General features: G+C 44.7%; 1 protein-coding gene across 1 annotated transcript in view; it reads right to left on the minus strand.

Moving 5' to 3' along the window:
* LOC115077691 (vomeronasal type-2 receptor 26-like) overlaps nucleotides 1-22,108 on the minus strand; it is a 105,152-nt gene that overhangs the window by 60,754 nt on the left and 22,290 nt on the right. The window contains exon 3 of the mRNA XM_029579981.1: nucleotides 12,368-13,186. Coding sequence (XP_029435841.1) covers nucleotides 12,368-13,186 — 819 coding nt within the window. The remainder of the gene's footprint in view (nucleotides 1-12,367; nucleotides 13,187-22,108) is intronic.

Here is a 22,108-nt window from a genome sequence, read left to right on the forward strand (position 1 = left end):
GAAGGCCGTCTCTGCCGGTGCCTGCTCAGCCTGGGTCCTTGCCTGGCTGGGAAGTCATCCCTGCCAGTGCCTGCAGCCTGCTACAGCTCTCTACTCTGCCTGCAGTCTTACCTCTGCTCCTGGGGCTGCCTTCACGGCATGGAGCTGTTCCTGCAGTCAGCCCTTCCCCCGCTTCCTCTGCAGCCAGCCTTACCTCTCTCTGCTTCTGTCCTTGCAGCTGGGAGCTGCTCCACTGACCTGCCTTCACCCAGCTCCAGCCCAGGGCTGCTCCACTGCTTCCTTGGGCCCTCCACGTGGCTGAGGACGCCACCAGCTTCCAGCTCTTCTCTCCAGCTTCCTAGGGCGCGGGCGCGCGCCTCTCTCCTCCTCTTAAAGGGCCAGCCAGGTGTGGCCCCCTGCTGACCCCTCCCTGGGCGTTGTCCACCTCAGCCCTACTAAAGGGCTCAGCTTTCAGTGTGTCTTTGCCTTCGCAAGGAGTTGGTCACTCCTGAGATCCTTCGCTCCAGGAAGTCGTCCGTGTTCCAGCACTTCTGCAAGGTCCTGTGTTTCGTGTTACCTGTCGGAGCTCCTCGTCCAGTCCTGATGTCTGCCTGCCGTTCCAGTCCCAAGGTCTGTCTCTTGATCCAGTCCTGATGTTCCTGCTGTTCCTGATGTCCATGTTCCAGCCCTGAGGTGTGTCTCCTGTTCCAGTATCTGTGTTCCAGTCCTGATGTTCCTGATATCCTTGTTCCTGATCCTGATGCTTTAACCTGCCTTGTGCTGCCAGGAGTGCAGCGTATCCTTGCCTAGTGCTGCCAGGAGTGCAGCGAACCTGCTTCCTGTTTCCTGTGCTCTCCCGCTCTCTGCATGGTCCGCGACCAGCCTTCCTGGGCTGTGTAGGGCGCGCATGGGACAGGGTGGTCCGTGACTCAGTCCCGCGGGTGGCCTGAGTAGGGCGCCCTGAGGGTCAGTGCCCATGTCTACCTTCAGCCCTTGTTCCTGATTCCACCTCTGTGCATCCAGTCCTGAGTCCACGCCTGTGCCTGTCCACGTCTATGCATCCTACACCTCATTCCTGAGTCCACATCTTTGCCTGAGTCCACGTCTAAGGATCCTGCACCTCGTTCCTGAGTCCACGTCTATGCCTGAGTCTACGTCGTTCCTGAGTCTCGTCTGAATCCATGTTCCAGTCTTCGCTGCCCTGGCCTCCATCCAGCCTGCCGCTTTGTGCCGTACCCTGCGGCAGGTCCAAAAGGGCTAGGAACGGTCGGAGGACTGTTCACAAGACCAACATTGTGTTGTTGGCTCTTCCGAAGCGTGCAGGTCCGGAGGAGGGCCTGTCTTCCATGTCACTCCAGCCCTGCTTCCGTCCAGCCCGTGCTCGGGCATACCACGCCTCCCACGGCCCCTCTTCAGAGCCCTCTGGGGTCGAGCCGTGGCCCAAGGACACACATCACCCAGGAGTGGGATCGCTCTCCTAGCGCTCCACAACATGTATGTTCTGATTCCTATTGGATTTTATAACCTCCTGTACATAAAGTGCCACATCCCCAGCAAGTTGATCCTCACTTTCATTGCAATATAATTTGTACCCTGATATAGCACTGTCCCATTGGTTATCCTCCTTCCACCAGGTCTCTGTGATGCCAGATATGTCAGTCTCATCATTTACTGCTATACACTCTAACTCTCCCATCTTACTTCTTAGACTTCTGGCATTGGCATACAGACATTTTAAAGTTTGTTTTTTATTTGTTTTAACAACCTGCTTTTCAGTTGATTGGGATAATTTGGAAATCTTTAGCTCAGGTGATTTTTTAAATATAGGCACATGGACTACATTTGCTTTTATTGGAACTTCTCTGGTGGGATGCCCTAACTTTCCTGTTTTATTAGTATTCTTCCAGGATACATTCTTCCGAACCATGCACTGCTGAGTGACAGTCAACTTTCCCCCTTATTCTAGTTTAAAAGCTGCTCTATCTCTTTTTTAAAAAGTGCCAGCAGCTCGATTCCACTCTATTTAAGGTGGAGCCCATCCTTTCAGAAAAGTCTCCCCTTTCCCCAAAAGTTTCCCCAGTTCCTTACAAAACTGAAGCCCTCTTCCTTGCACCATTGCGTCATCCACACATTGAGATACAGGAGCACTGCCTGCCTGTGGGGATTTGCACGTAGAACAGGGAACATTTCAGAGAATGCCACCTAAGAGGTTCTGGATTCCAGCTTTCGACCTAAAATCCTAAATTTGGCTTCCAGAACCTCTCTCACATTTTCCTATGTTTGTGCCAACATGTACCATGACAGCCGGCTCCTCCCCAGCACTGTCTATAATCCTGTTTACTGACAACTGCTGGACACCCGTGCTGGAAAGAAAGGGCCATTTGTCTGTTGAGAAGTATACCAACATGGAGAAGGAAATCCCAGAAGCCTCTGCGTGTCTTTGGCCTGCCTGAGCTGAATGGACTCTGAGTGACTTACAGAATGTCCCTGGATATCTGAGGAGGCAAGCTGGCACCAGACAGGTGATGTCTATTCATAGAGTCACCACAGGGGAACTTCAGGCACTATTCTCAGGAGTTTGTAATCCACACAGTTACAGACGTGTTGATTGTCTTGACCAGTAAGAGTTTAACCAGAACAAAGAAAGTCATGGGAAATGGGCTACACATCCTGGGAAGCCAATCAGGATAGTGAGTGATGATTTAATCATGCAGTTGACATCACAACTTATGTAAATGATCCTTTGGGCAGTCATGCAAGTCTCTAGAACCTTCTACCCTGTATTTAAACGTTACCTATAAAACAAGGATCACTTTCTGTATATGGAGAGATTGCTGGTCAGATTGTAAGACGAAGGGCACCCAGTACCCAGCATCTCCCGAGAACACTTATATTGACTAATAAACATACATTATACTTTTTACTGAGTCTAAGTGTTCTTGTGTCCCTGGCCATAAGCATAGAGGAAGCTTTAACATTTTTGGCACTCTGAACAAGGGACTTGATAGCTGTGGCTATCTATGAAATTTTGAAAAAAATTTTTTCCTTACATGTGGCTATCTATTGTGGGGTCTTGCATCTGATTCTGCAGGCAGGCTCAGATCCAACACTAATACTCGGATCAATCTTGTCCGAAGGCTGTACCCAGATAAAGATTTCTGGATGTTTGATGTGTTACCCAGATAAAGATTTCTGGATGTTTGAGTGTTTCCCAGATAAAGATTTCTGGATGAAGTTTTGTAGTTTTGTTTATTGCATAGTGATACCTAGGAACAGAGGTTTCTGATTTCTGGAAGAAAACAAAAGTAGTATCCGGAAGATGTGAGTACACCCCATGGGAAGACAGATCTGTAAGTAGTTAATCATGCCTATATAATTAATTTGCAAATGTAATTTTCTAGGTAAAAGATTTCTTTTTGGCCAATTGCAAACAACAGTGCACTATTTTTTTTTTCTCTACTTTGGGGACGCCTATTGTAGACCATTCTATTCAAGGAGTACTTATTAAGAGTGATTGTGAATTATTTGTCTGTATATTTGTTAATAAAATGTGTACTGGAAAAATAACAATAGTATAAGTTGTAAGTCGAAGTGTTGGGAAAGTATAATTTGCACTCTGGTTTTTTATTTTATGTCTGATTGTTATAGCAGTTTCAGCACTTGAAAGGGCACTGGCAACTGGAGAATTAACTGGGTTGACAGGTAAAGAGACTGGCTTTTGTTTAAAAGGTATAAACAAACTATGGAGGAATTAAAGTTGTGGACAGTAAGCAAATTTAATTTAGTAGAATCTTTTACAAAATTTGGTTTCATCAGCTTTCTCTGGCTGGCTAACTTTGAATTTGGGTAGAAGCTCATAATATTGGGTTTGCAAACACTAAACTTAAAAGATTTTAGAGCAGACAAAAGATATATTGCACTTTTTTTTTTTCTTCCATTCACTGATAGGGAGTCACCTACTAGATATTAGAAAAGCTAATGGAAACCAACTCTCTTGCTAAATTGGTTTAAGTATGTGAAAGAACAGTCCTTAGATAAACATTTGCAAGTCTTTGATCTATGGTATAGACAAAGATTCTGTCCTATCCTTTCAGGTGACTGTAGTGCTGATATCCAGCTTTGCTGCATGCTTGTAGTCAGCTAGGTCAAATTTCTTAGACATCTTAAAAGGCAGCCCTGATAGTGGAAATGCATTGACATTAACTGCAGAAGACTCAAAAATCATACAGGATCTAGCACAGTCAGTATTGAATGCATCTAGTTTGGCTCTTGTTGAGGTAAGTTATGAGATTGATTTGTGGTTATATCATGGGTCTGAAGGTCTTCTCAGCATAACAATATAAGGGATTTTCAGAATTAGGGGTTGTGGTATGTACGGAAGCTATCTGTAAATTGCAAGCACATGTACCTGGGATTTTTAATTGTCTTACATACTTCCCATTAAGTTAGAATACTTTTATTTGGTAAATATTCAGCCATATTATTGACTTCCACAGTATCCTATTAGACAATTACAATTAATTCCAAATTTAATTTTCTTATGAGACATCAATATCCCTTAGCCAGAGAAGCACAGGAAGGTATTGCTTCACTGCATAATAGAATCTAGTGGGTCACCTTACAAATACTCCCTTGTTCCAAGTTTTAAAACCTTCTGGGGAGTGGTAATTAGTAGGGATGTGAATCGTTTTCCATATCGTCTTAACGATAGAAATCGTGTGGCAGGGCAAGAAAATCGTCTTAGGCACGATTTTTTAGTTAAAAAATCGTTAAAAATCGTTTTTTCCGATTAGTGCGCACTAACACTTTTCAGGTCAGTTAAGGTCAGTTTAGGAATGAATATGTATTCCTATTGGCTGCCCTCTTATTTATTCATGTTACCAAGTTTCCTACTGACAGTATATGGGGGATGGGAAATGGAAACAGTTGGTAGCTTGACAAAACAAGTAATGTGATCAGTCAATGTGACTAGAACTTGTGCCCTAACCCTGATACCAGGGGTATTGTGATCTTCCTGCACACAGTGCCCTATCCCTATTAATACCAGGAGTGTTGTGATCTTCCTGCAAACAGTGCCCTATCCCTAATACCAGGGGTGTTGTGATCTTCCTGCACACAGTGCCCTATTCCTGATACTGGGGGTGTTGTGATCTTCCTGCACACAGTGCCCTATTCCTGATACCGGGGGTGTTGTGATCTTCTTGCACACATCCCGATATCAGGGATAGGGCACTGCATGCAGGAAGATCACAACACTCCTGGTATTAATAGGGATAGGGCACTGCATGCAGGAAGATCACAACACCCCTGGTATCAGGGATAGGGCACTGTGTGCAGGAAGATCACAATACCCCGGAGGAGTGAGGGTCAGGCAGCTCCCCCCTGTCTGTGAAGCCAGCCTCTCACTAGTAATGCAGGGAGGGAGCTGTCTCAGACTTCACCATCCTCCCCCCCCCCCCTTACCCACACACCATTCACTAGCTGGGACATGGGGGAAGTCAGGAGTGAGGGTCAGGCAGCTCCCCCCTGTCTGTGAAGCCAGCCTCTCACTAGTAATGCAGGGAGGGAGCTGTCTCAGACTTCACCATCCACCCCCCCCCCCCCTCACCCACACACCATTCACTAGCTGGGACATGGGGGAAGTCAGGAGTGAGGGTCAGGCAGCTCCCCCCTGTCTGTGAAGCCAGCCTCTCACTAGTAATGCAGGGAGGGAGCTGTCTCAGACTTCACCATCCACCCCCCCCCCCTCACCCACACACCATTCACTAGCTGGGACATGGGGGAAGTCAGGAGTGAGGGACAGGCAGCTCCCCCTGTCTGTGAAGCCAGCCTCTCACTAGTAATGCAGGGAGGGAGCTGTCTCAGACTTCACCATCCTCCCCCCCCCCCCTCACCCACACACCATTCACTAGCTGGGACATGGGGGAAGTCAGGAGTGAGGGTCAGGCAGCTCCCCCCTGTCTGTGAAGCCAGCCTCTCACTAGTAATGCAAAGAGGGAGCTGTCTCAGACTTCACCATCCTCCCCCCCCCCCCCCTCACCCACACACCATTCACTAGCTGGGACATGGGGGAAGTCAGGAGTGAGGGACAGGCAGCTCCCCCTGTCTGTGAAGCCAGCCTCTCACTAGTAATGCAGGGAGGGAGCTGTCTCAGACTTCACCATCCTCCCCCCCCCCCTCACCCACACACCATTCACTAGCTGGGACATGGGGGAAGTCAGGAGTGAGGGTCAGGCAGCTCCCCCCTGTCTGTGAAGCCAGCCTCTCACTAGTAATGCAGGGAGGGAGCTGTCTCAGACTTCACCATCCTCCCCCCCCCCTCACCCACACACCATTCACTAGCTGGGACATGGGGGAAGTCAGGAGTGAGGGTCAGGCAGCTCCCCCCTGTCTGTGAAGCCAGCCTCTCACTAGTAATGCAGGGAGGGAGCTGTCTCAGACTGGTATCAGGGTTAGGGCACTGTGTGCAGGAAGATCACAACACTCCTGGTATTAATAGGGATAGGGCACTGTAAGAGATGACTGTAGTAGATTGAATAAAGATCTGATGTTTCTGCTCTCCTCACACCAAACAAAAACAACACACAAGCAGAGAAGCCCTTCTTACAAGCTGAGCTAGTGAGTTAAGTAGGAGGAAAAGTAAACATACTGGTGCCAGTGTGGCTACTTAAAAAATACACTTACCAACAATCAATTACATATATTTGAACTGTGTACAGTTCCAGCCAGGACCACCTTTCTAAAATGCACAGTGATTGGCAAATTCAACATGCACTAGCATTTCAGGTGCCTGCTAACAAAACTAATAAACAAACAAGTTCTAGTCACGTGAGTGCTGATCATTACATTACTTTTTTTGTCAAGCTTCCAACTGTTTCCATTTCACATCCCCCCAACCATATTGGTAACATCAATAGATAAGAGCACAGCCAGCCAATAGGAATACATACATACATATTCATTCCTAAGTGACCTTTACTGACCTGGGAAGTGTGAACACTTTGTTTCATTTTCTGTTGGTGTTCGTTAGTTTCCAGTTCCATTTCCCATCCCCCCAACCATCACCTCAGTGGTAACCTTGATAACATCAATAGATAAGAGGGCAGCCAGCCAATAGGAACACATATTCATTCCTAACTGACCTTCAGTGACCTGGAAAGTGTTTATTTGTATCATTTTCAGTTAGTGCGCACTAAATCGAGTTAGTGCGCACTAACGGGGAGTTAGTGCGCACTAACTCGAGTTAGTGCGCACTAACACGATTTAACGATTTTTAACGATAAATCGTTAGAATTTCTATTGTATCGTGTTCTATAACGATTTAAGACGATATAAACATTATCGGACGATAATTTTAATCGTTGAAAAACGATTCACATCCCTAGTAATTAGTGCAAGACTTAAGTGCACTAAGTGAATTGGTATTAGCTGAATACTATAATGTTACAAATCCAGCTACAATTCTTAAAACAGAATCTTTGGGCAACTAGTATACAGTTTTAGATCTGGCTAATGAATATTATTGTGTGCCTCTAGATTTTCAGTATGATAAGAAACCAAAAAAATACTTCTCACTTTCAATTTAAAAAAAATTTGGAGTACATTTTTCCCCTGTAACCTGCTTAGATTTATTTATCAGATACCAGTGATTCTGGGAGCTACATTTACCATTATAAGATTAAATCACACTTGCATAGAGCCTCACTATAATCTCATCTTAAAAATGCATGAGACCACTTGCACAACTTTAGCACTACTCACATCTGTGCTCCTTAATTGTAGAATAGGAAGATGATGTAGCTCTAGGAGGCTGGAAGGCAGGAATGTATTTCTACTCCATGTTCTGTATCCTCAAAGTATGCTTACCACATACGAGAACAAGCTTTTAGTAATTAGAGTCATTTGTTTGGGTAGTGAAAAATAGTGCTTGTTTTAATGTCCAGAGGTCTGAGGGATGAACAAAACTATTAAGCGTCTCTTTTTCTAAGGACCTGGGCAGAGAGCTTACAAGAGAGAAACAAATGAATACGATATTGCAACCTGTGTTCATAGGTTTATAAATTGGCATTGCTGCTAAAGCCCATTTTGTCCTTTATTGGTACAGTATTTAAACATTTGGTGATCCTGCATTAAAAGATCTTTTGGTTTGGGATAATAGTATTTAAGACTTCCAGAGATGTAGCTGTGGTATTCTGTGGTAGCAGGAGTGACTGAGGCTGGTGGCATCTTCTAGACTAATGCCTCAATAAATCAGTTTGTCTAAGATATCAGCTACCTTGGTATCATTTTTTGGTATTTAAGAAGTATTGTACTGTGGCTTCTAATCCTGAGTACTACAGTTAGATTATGAAATACTCAATCAGGCTATAAGCTTAATACATCAGTGACCCAAATATGTACCTGAACTAGTCAACCAAATTATCTGATATAGCCTTTTCTACAAATAACATTAGAGCAGCATATTACCTGCATAAAATGTTTTTGTTGATCCCTAAAGATTTTTAAATTATAGATGTAAAGCAAGTTGAGGAAACTAACACATGCTGAGTAGGGCTTCATAGGAGTAATAAAATAATTGCCTTTAAGATTTTCAAATATGGCAGAAGGTAGGCTAGGTACTGTATAATGATTTCAGTTCAGGGTGTACACCCAAGAAAATGGAATAGGAGGAATATCTCGCTTACATTTGCAGACTTTGCAGCACAAGAGATTACTAAACAAGCTTGTTAATTTGCAGTTAAGGAATGTGTACAAACTAGAGCACAAAGGATTATGAACAGTGCAGCAGCAGCATGAATCTGTGGGGAAATAGAAGCTGTGTACACCCAGCTGGTATTATCTGTTATGCTTTAAATGTTTAAATTTGATAGTACATGGGTCTCATTGGCCTATGCCCAGCATGTGGGTTCCAAATCTACAGCCATTTTGTTCCTTGTAACCAGGGCTGGAAAATAAACTATGGTTAGAAATGTTTCTCATTTTTTGGAGGAATTACATAAGCAGAAAGAGGGAAAAGTGTTTCTAGATAGAAAGTATCTGTGGTAAACAGGTTTCAGATGATGTGGAATATAGAACCAGTGGAAGTGATGCTTGGTATTCCCAGAATTAATTAATAGGTGCAGTAATCTAGAAGGATGGGAAGTATTAGAAGAAGGATAAATGGCAGAGGTGTTTAGCCCTTCATAAGGAGTTAGTTTTGATCCTGACAGAAGCACAGGTATTGAAATGTTGATAGGATTTGAAGGACAGAATAAGCTGGTACATAGGACAGCTAAGACTAGCATACAGTTACAATGAAAATTATATGCACCAGATTATCCAGTAAATTTGTTAAGTAGGGATTTGTTACAAGCCACGGAAACAGAGTTTTCTTTTGCATCAATCTCCAAAGTTGTGCATTCAGCCAGACAGTCTGTTACTTTCACATACAGACAGGAACAGTTTCTATAGGTGCCTGTTTCAATTGAAGCCCTTCTATTATTTAAACCTTGTCCAAGACCTTCAGACTTCCAACTGATGCATCTGTGATTATCTAAATGATCTATTAAGTACAGTATTTACAGGATCTATGTGCAAGGCACCCTACAGAACTACCTATATAAAGAGCATAGAAAGGAAATAAAATAAATTCTACCAAAGTACAAAACTGTCTGTCCCAGGTTTCATTATCACCTTAAGAAAAGGAGCACAAAGAGTTTTAAATCCCAGATGGAGAACAGTTCACTCACCACACCTTGTGAAGAAATTCGCTTGACTGCTATTTGCTGAATTAAGATAGATCATAATGTTAATTTCAATGATGCTGCAATTCCACTTTAACTATAACCTTACTTTATTGTATGCCAGAGTTTATATCTTTTCAGATTGAAAAAGAAAACACCTTCCTTGCCATTTGAGCTGTAAATCTTGAAGATTATATTTTTCCTCAGTTTGATTTTCTCATTTTTAAATAGATCATTTTAATTTTAATTTTTGTTTTATTCTGGATCGATCCAAATACTTTTTTGTCTACTTTTTTGAGCTCAAATATGTTACTTGTTATCTGTTTTTTGTGTTATGTGTGTGTCATGACACCTGAAGAATGCAATGAATGAATCTATGTGTCAGTTTAGTGAAATGCATGTGTCTGTGTAATGTCTGAACACTTAAGTTGTTTGTGGTCCTGACTATTGCATGTTACCAATAATAAAGAAGGATTATTATTATAGCAGATGTAGGGATTACTAGATATAGGGAGCTAAGGCCATGACAGAATTTGTCTCATTAATTTGAATTTGTTTTACTTGTTATATTAGGCTTTAAATAACATATACATCTAATACTGATTTAAGAGGCTATGCTCGGATGTCAGAAATCCACCCAGCTGAGAAAACTGCATACGTCAAATGTCATTGACTTCAGAAATCATCCCATCCTATGCACAGAAGTCATCGTGCACTTTTCATCATATGGACCTTTATTTCATATGTGATAACTGATTGTCAATAACAAAAAATATGAAATGATACACCTAGTCAATATTTTAGTTATGTACACATTTAAAATTGTCACTATTTTAGATTTTAAGTTAATACCACAGTCTGGATTGAAGCAGTCTTTAGTAGCCTTACAGTTCCAGTATTTTGTAGCATTATCCAGTCCTATACCTTATAATGAGTATATGCATTTACTTGCTGAGTCAGTGAGATGATTATTTGATATGTTCTTTTTACTTTAATCTATGAAAGCTAATCTGATCACACTAACCAAACACCCTGACCCACTGCTGGCCAATTGACAGTGTGATATGTCTTGATATAAATCAAATATTCCCTTGAGGTAAATTCTGCTCTATTGCTGCTTCTGCACAAGTATTTTTCTGTACCCAATATACTTGAATTTAGTGAGCCCCTTCTATTTTTCCCTATATACCTTTTTGAGCATTTCTTCCTGTAACACTACCTATTGGTTTCTTTACCTAGAGTTTAGTCACAAGCTCTCACAGATGTGCGCTGGTAGTGTGACACTTCTGTTCACCTAAGCCCATTTCTGTCTATGACCAGAACATGTCTTATTTTTTGCAACACTTTTATAAGTTGTCCCACAGGATGTATGCACAACACAGTATGAGTCCTTATGCTGTCCTTCACTTTTCTGGTAACGTGCATTGATTATATCCCTGCTTGCAATTGTAATGAATATTATCCTGGGTAGATGTTTACAATAACCGTATTCCTTGTAAAGATTTGCCCAGTATACCTAGTATTATATGAGAAACATAATATTTTCATACTAGTCTCTCTTTGTTCTCCTTAACTTTACCTGTTACTCCACTATTGTGTAATTACTTGACTCTGAAAAATAACATATGTGGTCTTGCTTTTATAAATTAGGTCCTTTTTATAACGCAGGTACCCTTATTAGAGCTAATGGCTACCTAGTGAAACTTAGTTATGCTGTTATTATTTGTCAATTAGACAGTGCATGTCTGCCTATGAGTCTCATTTACTTTTAGGGGGGATCTAGAGGGATAACACACACAAGGTTAGCTTAGCTTACACATTTAGCCCATTTGCCATAATGACTTCATACAGTTCTGTCCTCCGAACTGGTACTTGGGTGTGCCACCCAAGTGGCACACCCAAGTACCAGTTTGTAAGTGGCACAAGAGGGAAATGAGAAGTATACCAACATGGAGAAGGAAATCCCAGAAGCCTCTGCGTGTCTTTGGCCTGCCTGAGCTGAATGGACTCTGAGTGACTTACAGAATGTCCCTGGATATCTGTGGAGGCAAGCTGGCACCAGACAGGTGATGTCTATTCATAGAGTCACAAAGAAGAAACCACAGGGGAGCTTCAGGCACTATTCTCAGGAGTTTGTAATCCACACCGTTACAGACATGTTGATTGTCTTGACCAGTAAGAGTTTAACCAGAACAAAGAAAGTCATGGGAAATGGGCTACACATCCTGGGAAGCCAATCAGGATAGTTAGTGATGATTTAATCATGCAGTTGACATCACAACTTATGTAAATGATCCTTTGGGCAGTCATGCAAGTCTCTAGAACCTTCTACCCTGTATTTAAACGTTACCTATAAAACAAGGATCACTTTCTGTATATGGAGAGATTGCTGTCCAGATTGTAAGACGAAGGGCACCCAGTACCCAGCATCTCTCGAGAACACTTATATTGACTAATAAACATACATTATACTTTTTACTGAGTCTAAGTGTTCTTGTGTCCCTGGCCATAAGCACAAAGTAAGCTTTAACACTATCTAAGGATCTATTTTGCTCTTTCTTCTTTACCAATTTATACCTCCCTCATTTAACTATATTGCACAAAATGAATATTACAGTAAAGGAACAAATGCATTCTACTTAAAAGAATCAATCAGGAGGGTTTACCTTCCATGGCTGAAATTCCAGATTCAGATTCCCCCCATGTTGAGACTTGGCTGTGTACATGTTGTGCAAAGCATGAGCCAGTGCATAGACTGCTGTGTAAAGACTGTAAGTGAACTGAAAATTATTCACATCAAATAGTTGAGATGGAAGGTTAGACAGATTCTCCTGCCCTGTGCAGTTGAGAAAACGTGAATGTTCAGTACCATTTGGAAGTTCACAAAAGAAAGCAGCTCTCCACAGAGGTCGCAGAAAAGAGAGGTCTGGAAATGAGGCTGGATGGAGATTATAGAGGAAATCCTTGAATCCTGGAATCTTTCCTTTAGGAATGGCAAATGTTAGAGAGCCATTGAATGTGGTACATGATGAGGCGAGGTAACTGGATGGGAAAACTATGTTAGCAGAGGCAGCAGAGATGATCCACACTTTGTTATCAGTCATTCTCCACCATGGCAAGCAGAACTGTACCACCATGTTACTGTTAGCACTGTAGAGGATAATAACCTTTGCTAATGACTTGTCAATCATGTCAGTAATCTTTTTATATTTTGCATACTGCTCAACCATAAAATCATAGGAAAATTGTATCTTTTCCAGAAAAGCCACACAGCCACCACTCCTGATAATCTCCCCCTTCAGTTCCTCACTGCCCTTCTGATCACTGTCATCATCTGAAGTGAGAATCCCCATCCAGGTCCATTGGAAGAGGTTCAGGAGCTGAATCAGGCCCTGGTACTGAGATTGATCCTGTGGGACCGTGCGATAAAAGAATGGGAAGTCAACCCGATCATTGAAGAGAACATCCATAGATCCATAACTGATCTGTAATTAAAACAAAAAATATATAAGCCAGGGTCAAACAGAAGAGCGAGTCTTTCTTTCTTTATTTAACTCTTACCTCAATCAGTCTCTATGCTGCACAGAATTTTGTGCTTGAAACACACAGACACAATAATTAAACCAGTCACACACATAAGTACAAGGGATCCACTGGGACTTTTGCTTTGCTTCATTTTACTATTAGAGAATTTGGAAGCCCAAAGTGGTAAAACCAAGACATGACAATGCTTGCACCATAAGGAGACCAATAACCCAAAGCTACTCAAAGCTCTATTAAGATAGTCCAATGGAAAGTTATCCGTTCATGAAATAGGATAAAACAAGGACTGCCTCAGCCTGCCCTAAATTAAAAGGAAACAGCTAGTAACTATAGCTTTAGCTATTCCATGATACCGAGTTTTGAAGTTTTGAGTCACATCTTTGAAAATGGAATTGTGTATCACTTAATGACAAATTTATAAAAGACTGGCATATTATGATGACATTGGGTGGAGAATTTCACCAGAAAACATCAATTGATAAATTTCAAAGTTTGATGCCTCACAAAAATATTGATAATACATTTTTAAGTTTCATAAGTTCTGTGTAATTGTAGATTCACATTTGAAACAATATTAACTTGTTCTAGAATATTGCTAAGATATTTTCTGAGCAAAAATCAAAACAATCAGGGTATAATATTCAGTCACTGGCTGGATTGCAAAGTTAATCTGATAAACTTAAACTTTGGAGGGATATTCAGAAGTGCAGTGGCACAATTGAATAAGACCACTATCTTAAAGATATTAAGATGGACTTATTAAAATCCACTACTAATTCCTGGGATGGGCCGCATGGAATCCATTGATCTTTTGGGACCCTACTAGGCAATGCTCCCTCCAAGGAATAACTAGCTGTGTGCAAATTATTTTACTGTGAGGATTGGCTTTTTAAAACAACAATTTTTGAGTGCTAGTTTTAACGCTGCATTTCTGCATATATAGCCCAAAGAAAAATATATGTGAATAACAATGTGAGTGATGTTCTAAAATATTTATTTTATTTATTTATTTAAATGATTTATATACCGGAGGTTCCTGTATAGTATACATATCACCCCGGTTTACAAAGAACAGTAACTATCGCTAAAAAAAATATAGCGGTTTACATAGAACATAGAACATAATAAAAGAAGTTTTACATTGAACAAAAATATATGAGCAATTTGTTCATGTTCTCAGCTTAGAGGGAACTATGCTGTCAGGTACTTGTGACCTGGATTGTAGGGACGTGCAGAAGGAAAACATTTGTTTCGATTTGGTTTCCATTTCACCGGGACCCAAATTCGTTGCATTCGTTTCATAGGCGGGAAAAACAATTTGTTGATTAGTTGTATTTGTTTTCTGATTTCCCATTAAAGTCAATGGGAGAAGTATTTGCAACCTATTTTTGGCTGCAGAATTGGAGTTTTCTTATCAATTCTGATGAAACATCTGGGGAGCAGTCATCAGAACGAGAAAAGAGCTCCAAGGTACTTAGACTGTGGCAAAGTGGCACCAAAGTAGCATGAATAACCTAAGGCACTTTAAAGGGGCAAAGGGGTACCAGGAGTGGCAAGAGTGCTTTAACAGAGGTGCAAAACAGCAGTGAGAGTGTAAAAAAAACACCACAGCTTCAAAAGAGAGCACCAATAACAGATGCATGAACCCTCGAAGGCAGCACGACAGGCAAAGTGGCAAGACTAACGGCATCAACATCCTATAGCTTAATGAAGGGGGGAACATAGCAAGCAGAAAGACTAGCACCAACATACTGAGGAACCATGATAGTGGCAAGAACTCCACAAGGAGTTGATTGAGTCATCTGGTATATGGCAGCAAGGCAGAGTGGCAGAAAGCTGATAGGAGAAAGACAGGCTGGCAGAGCAGAGGTAGTCTGGTCCCTGTAGTTTTGATAGAGGCAAGACAGGCTGGCAGAGATGAGATAGCCAGGTCCCTGTGGTTTTGATAGGGGCAAGATAGACTGGCCCAGGGGAGAGTTCCCTTTCCTTTGTGCAGGAAAGGGCTCACTAGAATGAGTTCGGCCCAAGAGTGGGGTGTTTTCATTGGCGTCTAGTGAGCTCTTATTGATCTTTTAAAATCTGGTGGAGTTAGCAGATATACAAACGAGAATTGTCAAGGCCGAGGTGAAGGAGAGTGCAATGTGAACAGTGGTTCAACTTGGGTCAACAGGTACTAATAGATAGGTTAGCCAGCTACCCCGGGAAGAGTTCCCTTTCCTTTCAGCAGGAAAGGGCTCCACGGAATGGGTTAGCCCCCGTACTAGAAACATTAATGTTGACACCTAAGAAAGATTTAGGGAAAATGGGCCATTTTATTATAAAGGTCATGAAAACTATTGAGCATATGAACTATGCAAGCTTCAAACATCTTAAGTCAGCTTTTTGTGTTCTTACATTCCAAATGTTGCACAACAGGAAAAGAATATTCTGGAAAGAAGTGATGCACAAATACATGAAACTGAAATTAGAAATACTAGAATTAAACTCATACAGGCACAGCGTTTGAGGTCAGGCCTTTGTAGAAAAGTACGGCCTAGACAGTGGACGGACAGGCTTAGCATTTCAGGTCAGGTACATGTGCTGATAATATCTGGAGCATAGGAGGCAGTTGGAACCACTGCAAGACTTTCAATTGCTTTTATTCATCTTGCCATTCACAGGGAAAATGTGGAAACCCAAGCAAAGGCAGGTTTATTTTCAAAAACACTAGCATTTCCATCAACTCTGGTGCCAGCCTTGAGCGGTAAGGGCTCATGATATCCCCTGTCATCAAAAATACACGTTCACTGGGCACACTGGTTGGGGGATATGACAGATATTGCTGAGCCACTTTGGCTAGGTGTGGCAAGACAGTGGACTTGTGTGCCCAATATGCCAGTGGATCTGTATGCATGTCCTCTGTGGGCTCTGAGAGATACTGTGTCACTGACAGTTGTGCTGGTGTCTCCTTTACTTGGGAGGGATGGGAATCACTCATGCCAGCTGCTTTCTCTCTAGCCCATAGCACAAAAGATGAATCTTTATGGGCAACAATCCTTTGGCATTCTGAAGTGGAGGAGGAAGAGGTACTAGCTGTCGCTGACAGAGTGCTGCTCCTGCTCGGGCTAGCACAGCTCTCTGAAGTGCCTGCTGTTTCCTTCTCTGCTTCATGCCTAATCTGTCTCTGCTTATGGCACTCCTGTTCATGGACTTTTAGTAACAGCAGGTCCTTTACAAATGAGAGTCAACTGGACTGTAGGGCAAATTTCCCTTTCACATGGTGTTGGATTTGTGGACCCTTGAGCCAGCTGAGACAGATGATGATGCACCGTGGGAAGGCCCACAGTGGATGTCAGAGTCGGGAAGCAGCACAGGGCAGGATACCAGTGGAATATTCACCACTGGAAGACCTAGGTCCTCCCAGGAGGAGCCCAAGAGGACCCGGGCCGCTTGGACTTACATGTGGTCTCCTGTGGGCAGGCGTCTGAAGAGGGGATCCAGAGTATTGAAGAGATGAGAAGCTGGAGCCAAAAGGCCAACCAGAACCTCACTACTGGAAGCCCAAGATCCCCCTGGGAGGAGCCCGTGAGGCCTCGATCTGTTTGGACTTAGGCGAGGCCCCCTGAACAGTGCAGGACAGGGTACCAGAGGATGATCCAAAGTCAGAAGCCAGTGGATGAGCCGAAGTCAGAAGCCGAAATCAAAAGCCAGTGGACGAGCCGAAGTCAGAAGCCAGTGGACGAGCCGAAGTCAGAAGGCAGTGGACGAGCCGAAGTCAGAAGCCAAGGACAGCAACTAGCAACTCTGGAAGAGTGAACCTTGTTGCAAGGCAAGGAGTAGATCTAGTTGCAGGGTTTAAATACCTTGAGAGCATCTGATGTCACCCCCAGGCTGTGCAGTTCCTTCTTGCACTGGCCCCTTTAAATGTTGAGACCCTGCATGCGTGCACGCTTCTAGGGGGCGGGGCCAGCCACGGAGCATCAGCGGCGTCTCCCTCGAGGAGGGAGCACTGCGGGCAGGAGCCAGGCAGGCCTGTACAGGCCGCAAAGACACTGCCGCAGCCCAGACCATCCCCGAGGTAGGTGAGGGCCCGGGGCATGACCCGGGACCGCAACAGTACCCTCCCTCCTATGCCCCCTCCCTGTGGGCTTGGGCTTCGCAGGGTGATCCAAGTAGAATTGGTGAAGAAGGGACTTGTCTCAGATGTTAGAAGCCGGCTCCAATGTATTCTCCTTGGGGCCTTACCCCTCCCAGGAGAGGAGGTACTCCCATCTACGATGGTGGAACCGCACAGCCAACACGTCCTTCATCTGATAGATGACGTCTTGTTCAGCTGCTGAGTTGGTGGGCTCAGGAGGCTTGTCATGGAAAACAAATAGGGGATCAAAGGCTTGAGGAGAGATACATGGAAGACGTTGTGGATCTTCAGGACGGATGGAAGGTGTAGTAGGAAAACGTACGCAGTCGCTCCGCTACGGCGAACGGCCCTATATCCCTGGGAGCCAGGCGCATAGAGGGAATCCGCAATCAGATGTTCTTGGTTCTCAACCACACCTTATCCCCCGGGAGAAAGACAGGAGCAGGGTGTCATAGCCTGTCTGCATATTTCTTCACTGTAGCGACAGTCTGTCGAAGCTTCTCCTGAGTGGATCTCCAAAGGTCATGTAACTGTTGTGATGTAAGTTGCACTGCAGGGGACGGAACCATCAGAGGCAAGGGCAAGGGAGGTCTAAGGCATTTCCCATAGACCACCTGGAAGGGAGACATGTTGGTAGCAGAATGTTTATGGCAGTTGTAGAATTCTGCCCACAGCAATAAAGCCACCCAGTCATCTTGGAGGTCTCCCACAAAGGCACGGAGGAAGCCTTTAAGGTCTGATTTGTGTGCTCTGCTTGGTCATCGCCTTGGGGATGAAAAGCCATCGAAAGACTAATTGGACCCCAAATTTCCTGCAGAGAGCTGTCCAATATTTAGCCGTGAACTGCGGGCCTCAGTCTGAGGCAATATGGAGAGGGACCCAGTGTAAGCGGAAGATGTGTTGAGTGAAGATATTTGCAGGTTTGGGTGCTGTTGGTAACTTAGAGAGGGGCACGAAGTGGGCCATTTTCGAGAATCTATCGACCATGACCCATATCACAGTCTTCTCTTCTGAGGGAGGTAGATCCACAATCTGTGGACAGATGGGTCCATGGCTCGGTGGGAATGGGTAATGGTTGTAGAAGCCCCCAGGAGAGGCCAGTCAAAGGTTTCTGTCGAGCGCAGATAGGGAAGGAACTGATGTAAAGAAGGACATCCTTCTTGAGGCCACCAATAGAATTCAGTCAACAAGTCCAAGGACCGAGCAATTCCCGAATGACCCACGGTCAATGAGTCGTGAGCCCATGACAAAACCTTCTTGTGCAGACGGACTGGTACTACCGTCTTGCCCATAGGAACCATGTCTGAAGCAGCAAGAAGGACCTTGGCTGGATCAAGGATATATTGAGGCAGGTTAGGGTTGTCCTCCATCTCCATAGTGTGAGAAAGGGCACTGCCTGGATGTTCTTAGAAGCTGGTCTATATCGGAGGAGAAAGTTGAACCAGCTAAAGAATAGGGACATCAAGCTTGTAGGGGGTTGATGCGTTGGGCTCGACACAGGAATTCCAGATTCTTCTGGTCAGTATAAACAATCACGGGATGTTGGGCCCCCTCCAGCCACTGGTGCCATTTTTCAAACGCCAGTTTTATGGCCAGAAGCTCCTTGTCCCCTATACCATAATTCCTTTCAGCAGGCAAAAACGTTTGGGAGAAGTAAGAATAAGGCAAGGATTTGCCATTGGTGGATATTTGGCTCAGGACGGCTCCTACCGCAAGGTCGGACACATCTACCTCCACAATAAATTGACGCTGGGGATCAGGATGATGGAGACAGACGTCTACAAGAAACACTCTTTTCAGTTCCTGGAAGGCCCTTAGCGCCGCCGGGGAACAGTATTTTGCATCAGCTCCCTTCCTGGTAAGGGCAGTAAGTGGGGTCACCATCCATGAATAATGAGGTATGAACTGGAGGAAAAAGTTGGAGAACCCAAGCAAGCATTGTAGCATCTTAACCCCCACTGGTTAAAGCCAATCCTTGATGGATTCTACTTTCTCTGAGTCCATGTGGAAGCCCGAGGAAGAGATAATATATCCGAGGAAGGGCAAAGACTCTTGCTCAAACTGGCACTTCTGCATCTTGGCGAAGAGACGATTGTCTCAAAACTTCTGTAGCACTTGTCGAATGTGTATGTGGTGCGTGGCCAGATCCTTAGAATATATCAGTGCATCATCAAGCTATACTATGACAGAGGTGTGCAACATATCCCTTAACACCTCGTTCATTAGGTTCTGGAACACAGCAGGGGTGTTGCAGAGGCCAAAGGGCATGACCAGGTATTCATAATGCCTGTCTCTCATGTTGAACGTGGTCTTCCACCTGTCGCCTGGTCGTATCCTTACCAGGTTGTATGCCCCCCCCCCCCCCCCCCCGAGATCCAGCTTGGTAAAGACCTTGGCTCCTTGTAGTCAATCTAGCAGCTTGGGAATCAATGGCAAAGGATATCTGCCACGTCATGTAATGGCGTTGAGACCACGGTAGTCTATACAGGGTCAGAGTGACCCATCATTCTTCGCAACAAAGAAGAATCTGGCTTTGGCAAGGGAAGTGGATGGCCGAATGAAGCCCCTGTCTAAATTCTCCTGGATGTAGGATGACATGGTCCTGGTTTCTGGAGGTGACAAAGGTTATACCTGCCCCTTGGGTGGTGTAGTGCTGGGGATCAAGTTTATGGCACAGTCAAAGGGCCAATGTTTGTGGAGAAGTTCAGCCTTCTCCTTCAAGAAGACATCCTGGTAATCCAGATATTGCAGCGGAAATGCCGCCGACATGGTCAGAAGTGGCACGCTGGACAGAGGAATAGTCGTCAGGCAGGAGTTGAAACAAGACGGACTCCAAGATGCAATATGGAGTGTATCCCAGTGGATAACTGGGAATGCTTCTGAAGCCAGGGTAAGCCCAAGATGATAGGGTGAATGGACCTGTATAGTATGAGGAACGAGATCTCTTCAGTGTGTAGGAGACCGGTATGTATAATCAAGGGCTTGGTGAAGGTATAAATGCTCCCTGGCAGAGGAGTACCATGGATTGAATATACAGGAAGTTGGGGTTGGACCTCAACCCCAACTCAACTCCAACTGTTGGATGAGATCCACGAGGATGAAATTACCTCCTGCTCCAGAGTCGACCAAAGCCAGCGTATCAAAAGTACCTCTGGGGTAGACAATGGTAATTGGTATGGTGCATGGGGAGGCATAATTTGTATTATCTAGGGTCAGCTCCCCGATTATCCCTAGGTCCTGGCGTTTCCCGGCTGCTCACCACATTGAGCAAGGAAGTGCCCCTTGTTGAAGCAGTAGAGGCACAAGTCCTGGACGCGGTGACGTCTTCTCTCCTCTTGCGAGATCAGGCCTCGTCCTAATGGGTTCTGCCCCTTGGGCACTGGTAGAAGCAGAGGAGGAAGGCACAGGTCGGGGAAATGTAGACCCCGAGTTACCAGGTCTACGACCAGACTTCCCTTCACGGAATCTATGACCGGACTTCCCTTCACAGAATCGATGTTGGATTTGATGGTCGACCCATCCTGCTAGGTCAATCAAGCTATCCAGGTCATCCGGGAGGTCCCTTGCTGCTAACTCGTCCTTGAGACGTGAAGACATTCCTTCCAGGAATATACCATGAAGACTGTCATCCCTCCAGTCTACTTCGGCGGCCAACGTGTGGAATTCAACCGCGTACTCGGCAAGGGAATGGGTACCTTGGCGTAACTGGAGTAACTCGGCAACCGCTGTGGGTCTGCGGGCAAGCTCGTCGAAAATATGTTGAAAGGCAGAAACAAACTGTTCCAGGTTTCCAAGAATGGGATCTTTACCTTCCCATAATGGGGAGGCCCAGGCCAGGGGTTTCCCATCTAGCAAGGACACAATATAGCTGGTCTTTACTAGGGATGTGCATTCGTTTTGAACGAATGCGCAATCCGCAACATATAGGTCACTATTCATTGCATTCATGGAGTTCCGAAATGTATGGCGAACCCCCACAAATGCAATGTATCATTAACAAATAAAACCCCCACCCTCCTAACTCCCCCCCCGCCAGGACTTGCCAAAAGTCCCTGGTGGTCTAGCGGGGGTCCTGGAGCGATCTCTTGCACTCAGGCCGTTGGCTGCCGGTATTCAAAATGGCGCCAATAGCCTTTGCCCTTACTATGTCACAGGAGCTACCGGTGCCATTGGTCGGCCCCTGTCACATGGTAGGAGCAATGGACAGCCGGCACCATCTTGTGCTCCTACCATGTGACAGGGGCCGACCAATTGAACATATCCGTCCCTGCTGCACATCCCAAGTCTTTACTAGATCAATCGGAAACTGAGAAGACAGCAGGGAGAAGCGTATGTAGCACTGGTTGAGGAATCCGTGACACTGCTTTACTTCCCCAGAGAATCTGGGCGGCACTGGCAATTGGGTAGAGGTCTTATGAGCAGGACTGGACATAGAAGCCAGTGCTGGAGGTGCTGCCAAAGACGTGGCTTCCAAACGGTTAACCAGCTTCTCTACAGTCACCGTAAGGACATCTAGGCAGTGTTGCTGTTGTTGCAGCTGTTGGGTGATTCCGGGGATGGCATGAAGGTTGCCGAGGTCTACCGGGTCCATGGCCTTGCAAACTGTTGGATTCGTGGATCCTTGAACCAGCTGAAACAGATGATGATGCACATGGGAAGGCCCACAGTGGATGTCGGAGCCAGGAGGCGGCACAGGGCAGGAGACCAGTGGAATCTTCATCACTGGAAGCCAGAGGTCCCCCCAGGA

Source organism: Rhinatrema bivittatum, chromosome 16 (genome assembly GCF_901001135.1).
Source record: "Rhinatrema bivittatum chromosome 16, aRhiBiv1.1, whole genome shotgun sequence".
Lineage (NCBI taxonomy): Eukaryota > Metazoa > Chordata > Amphibia > Gymnophiona > Rhinatrematidae > Rhinatrema > Rhinatrema bivittatum.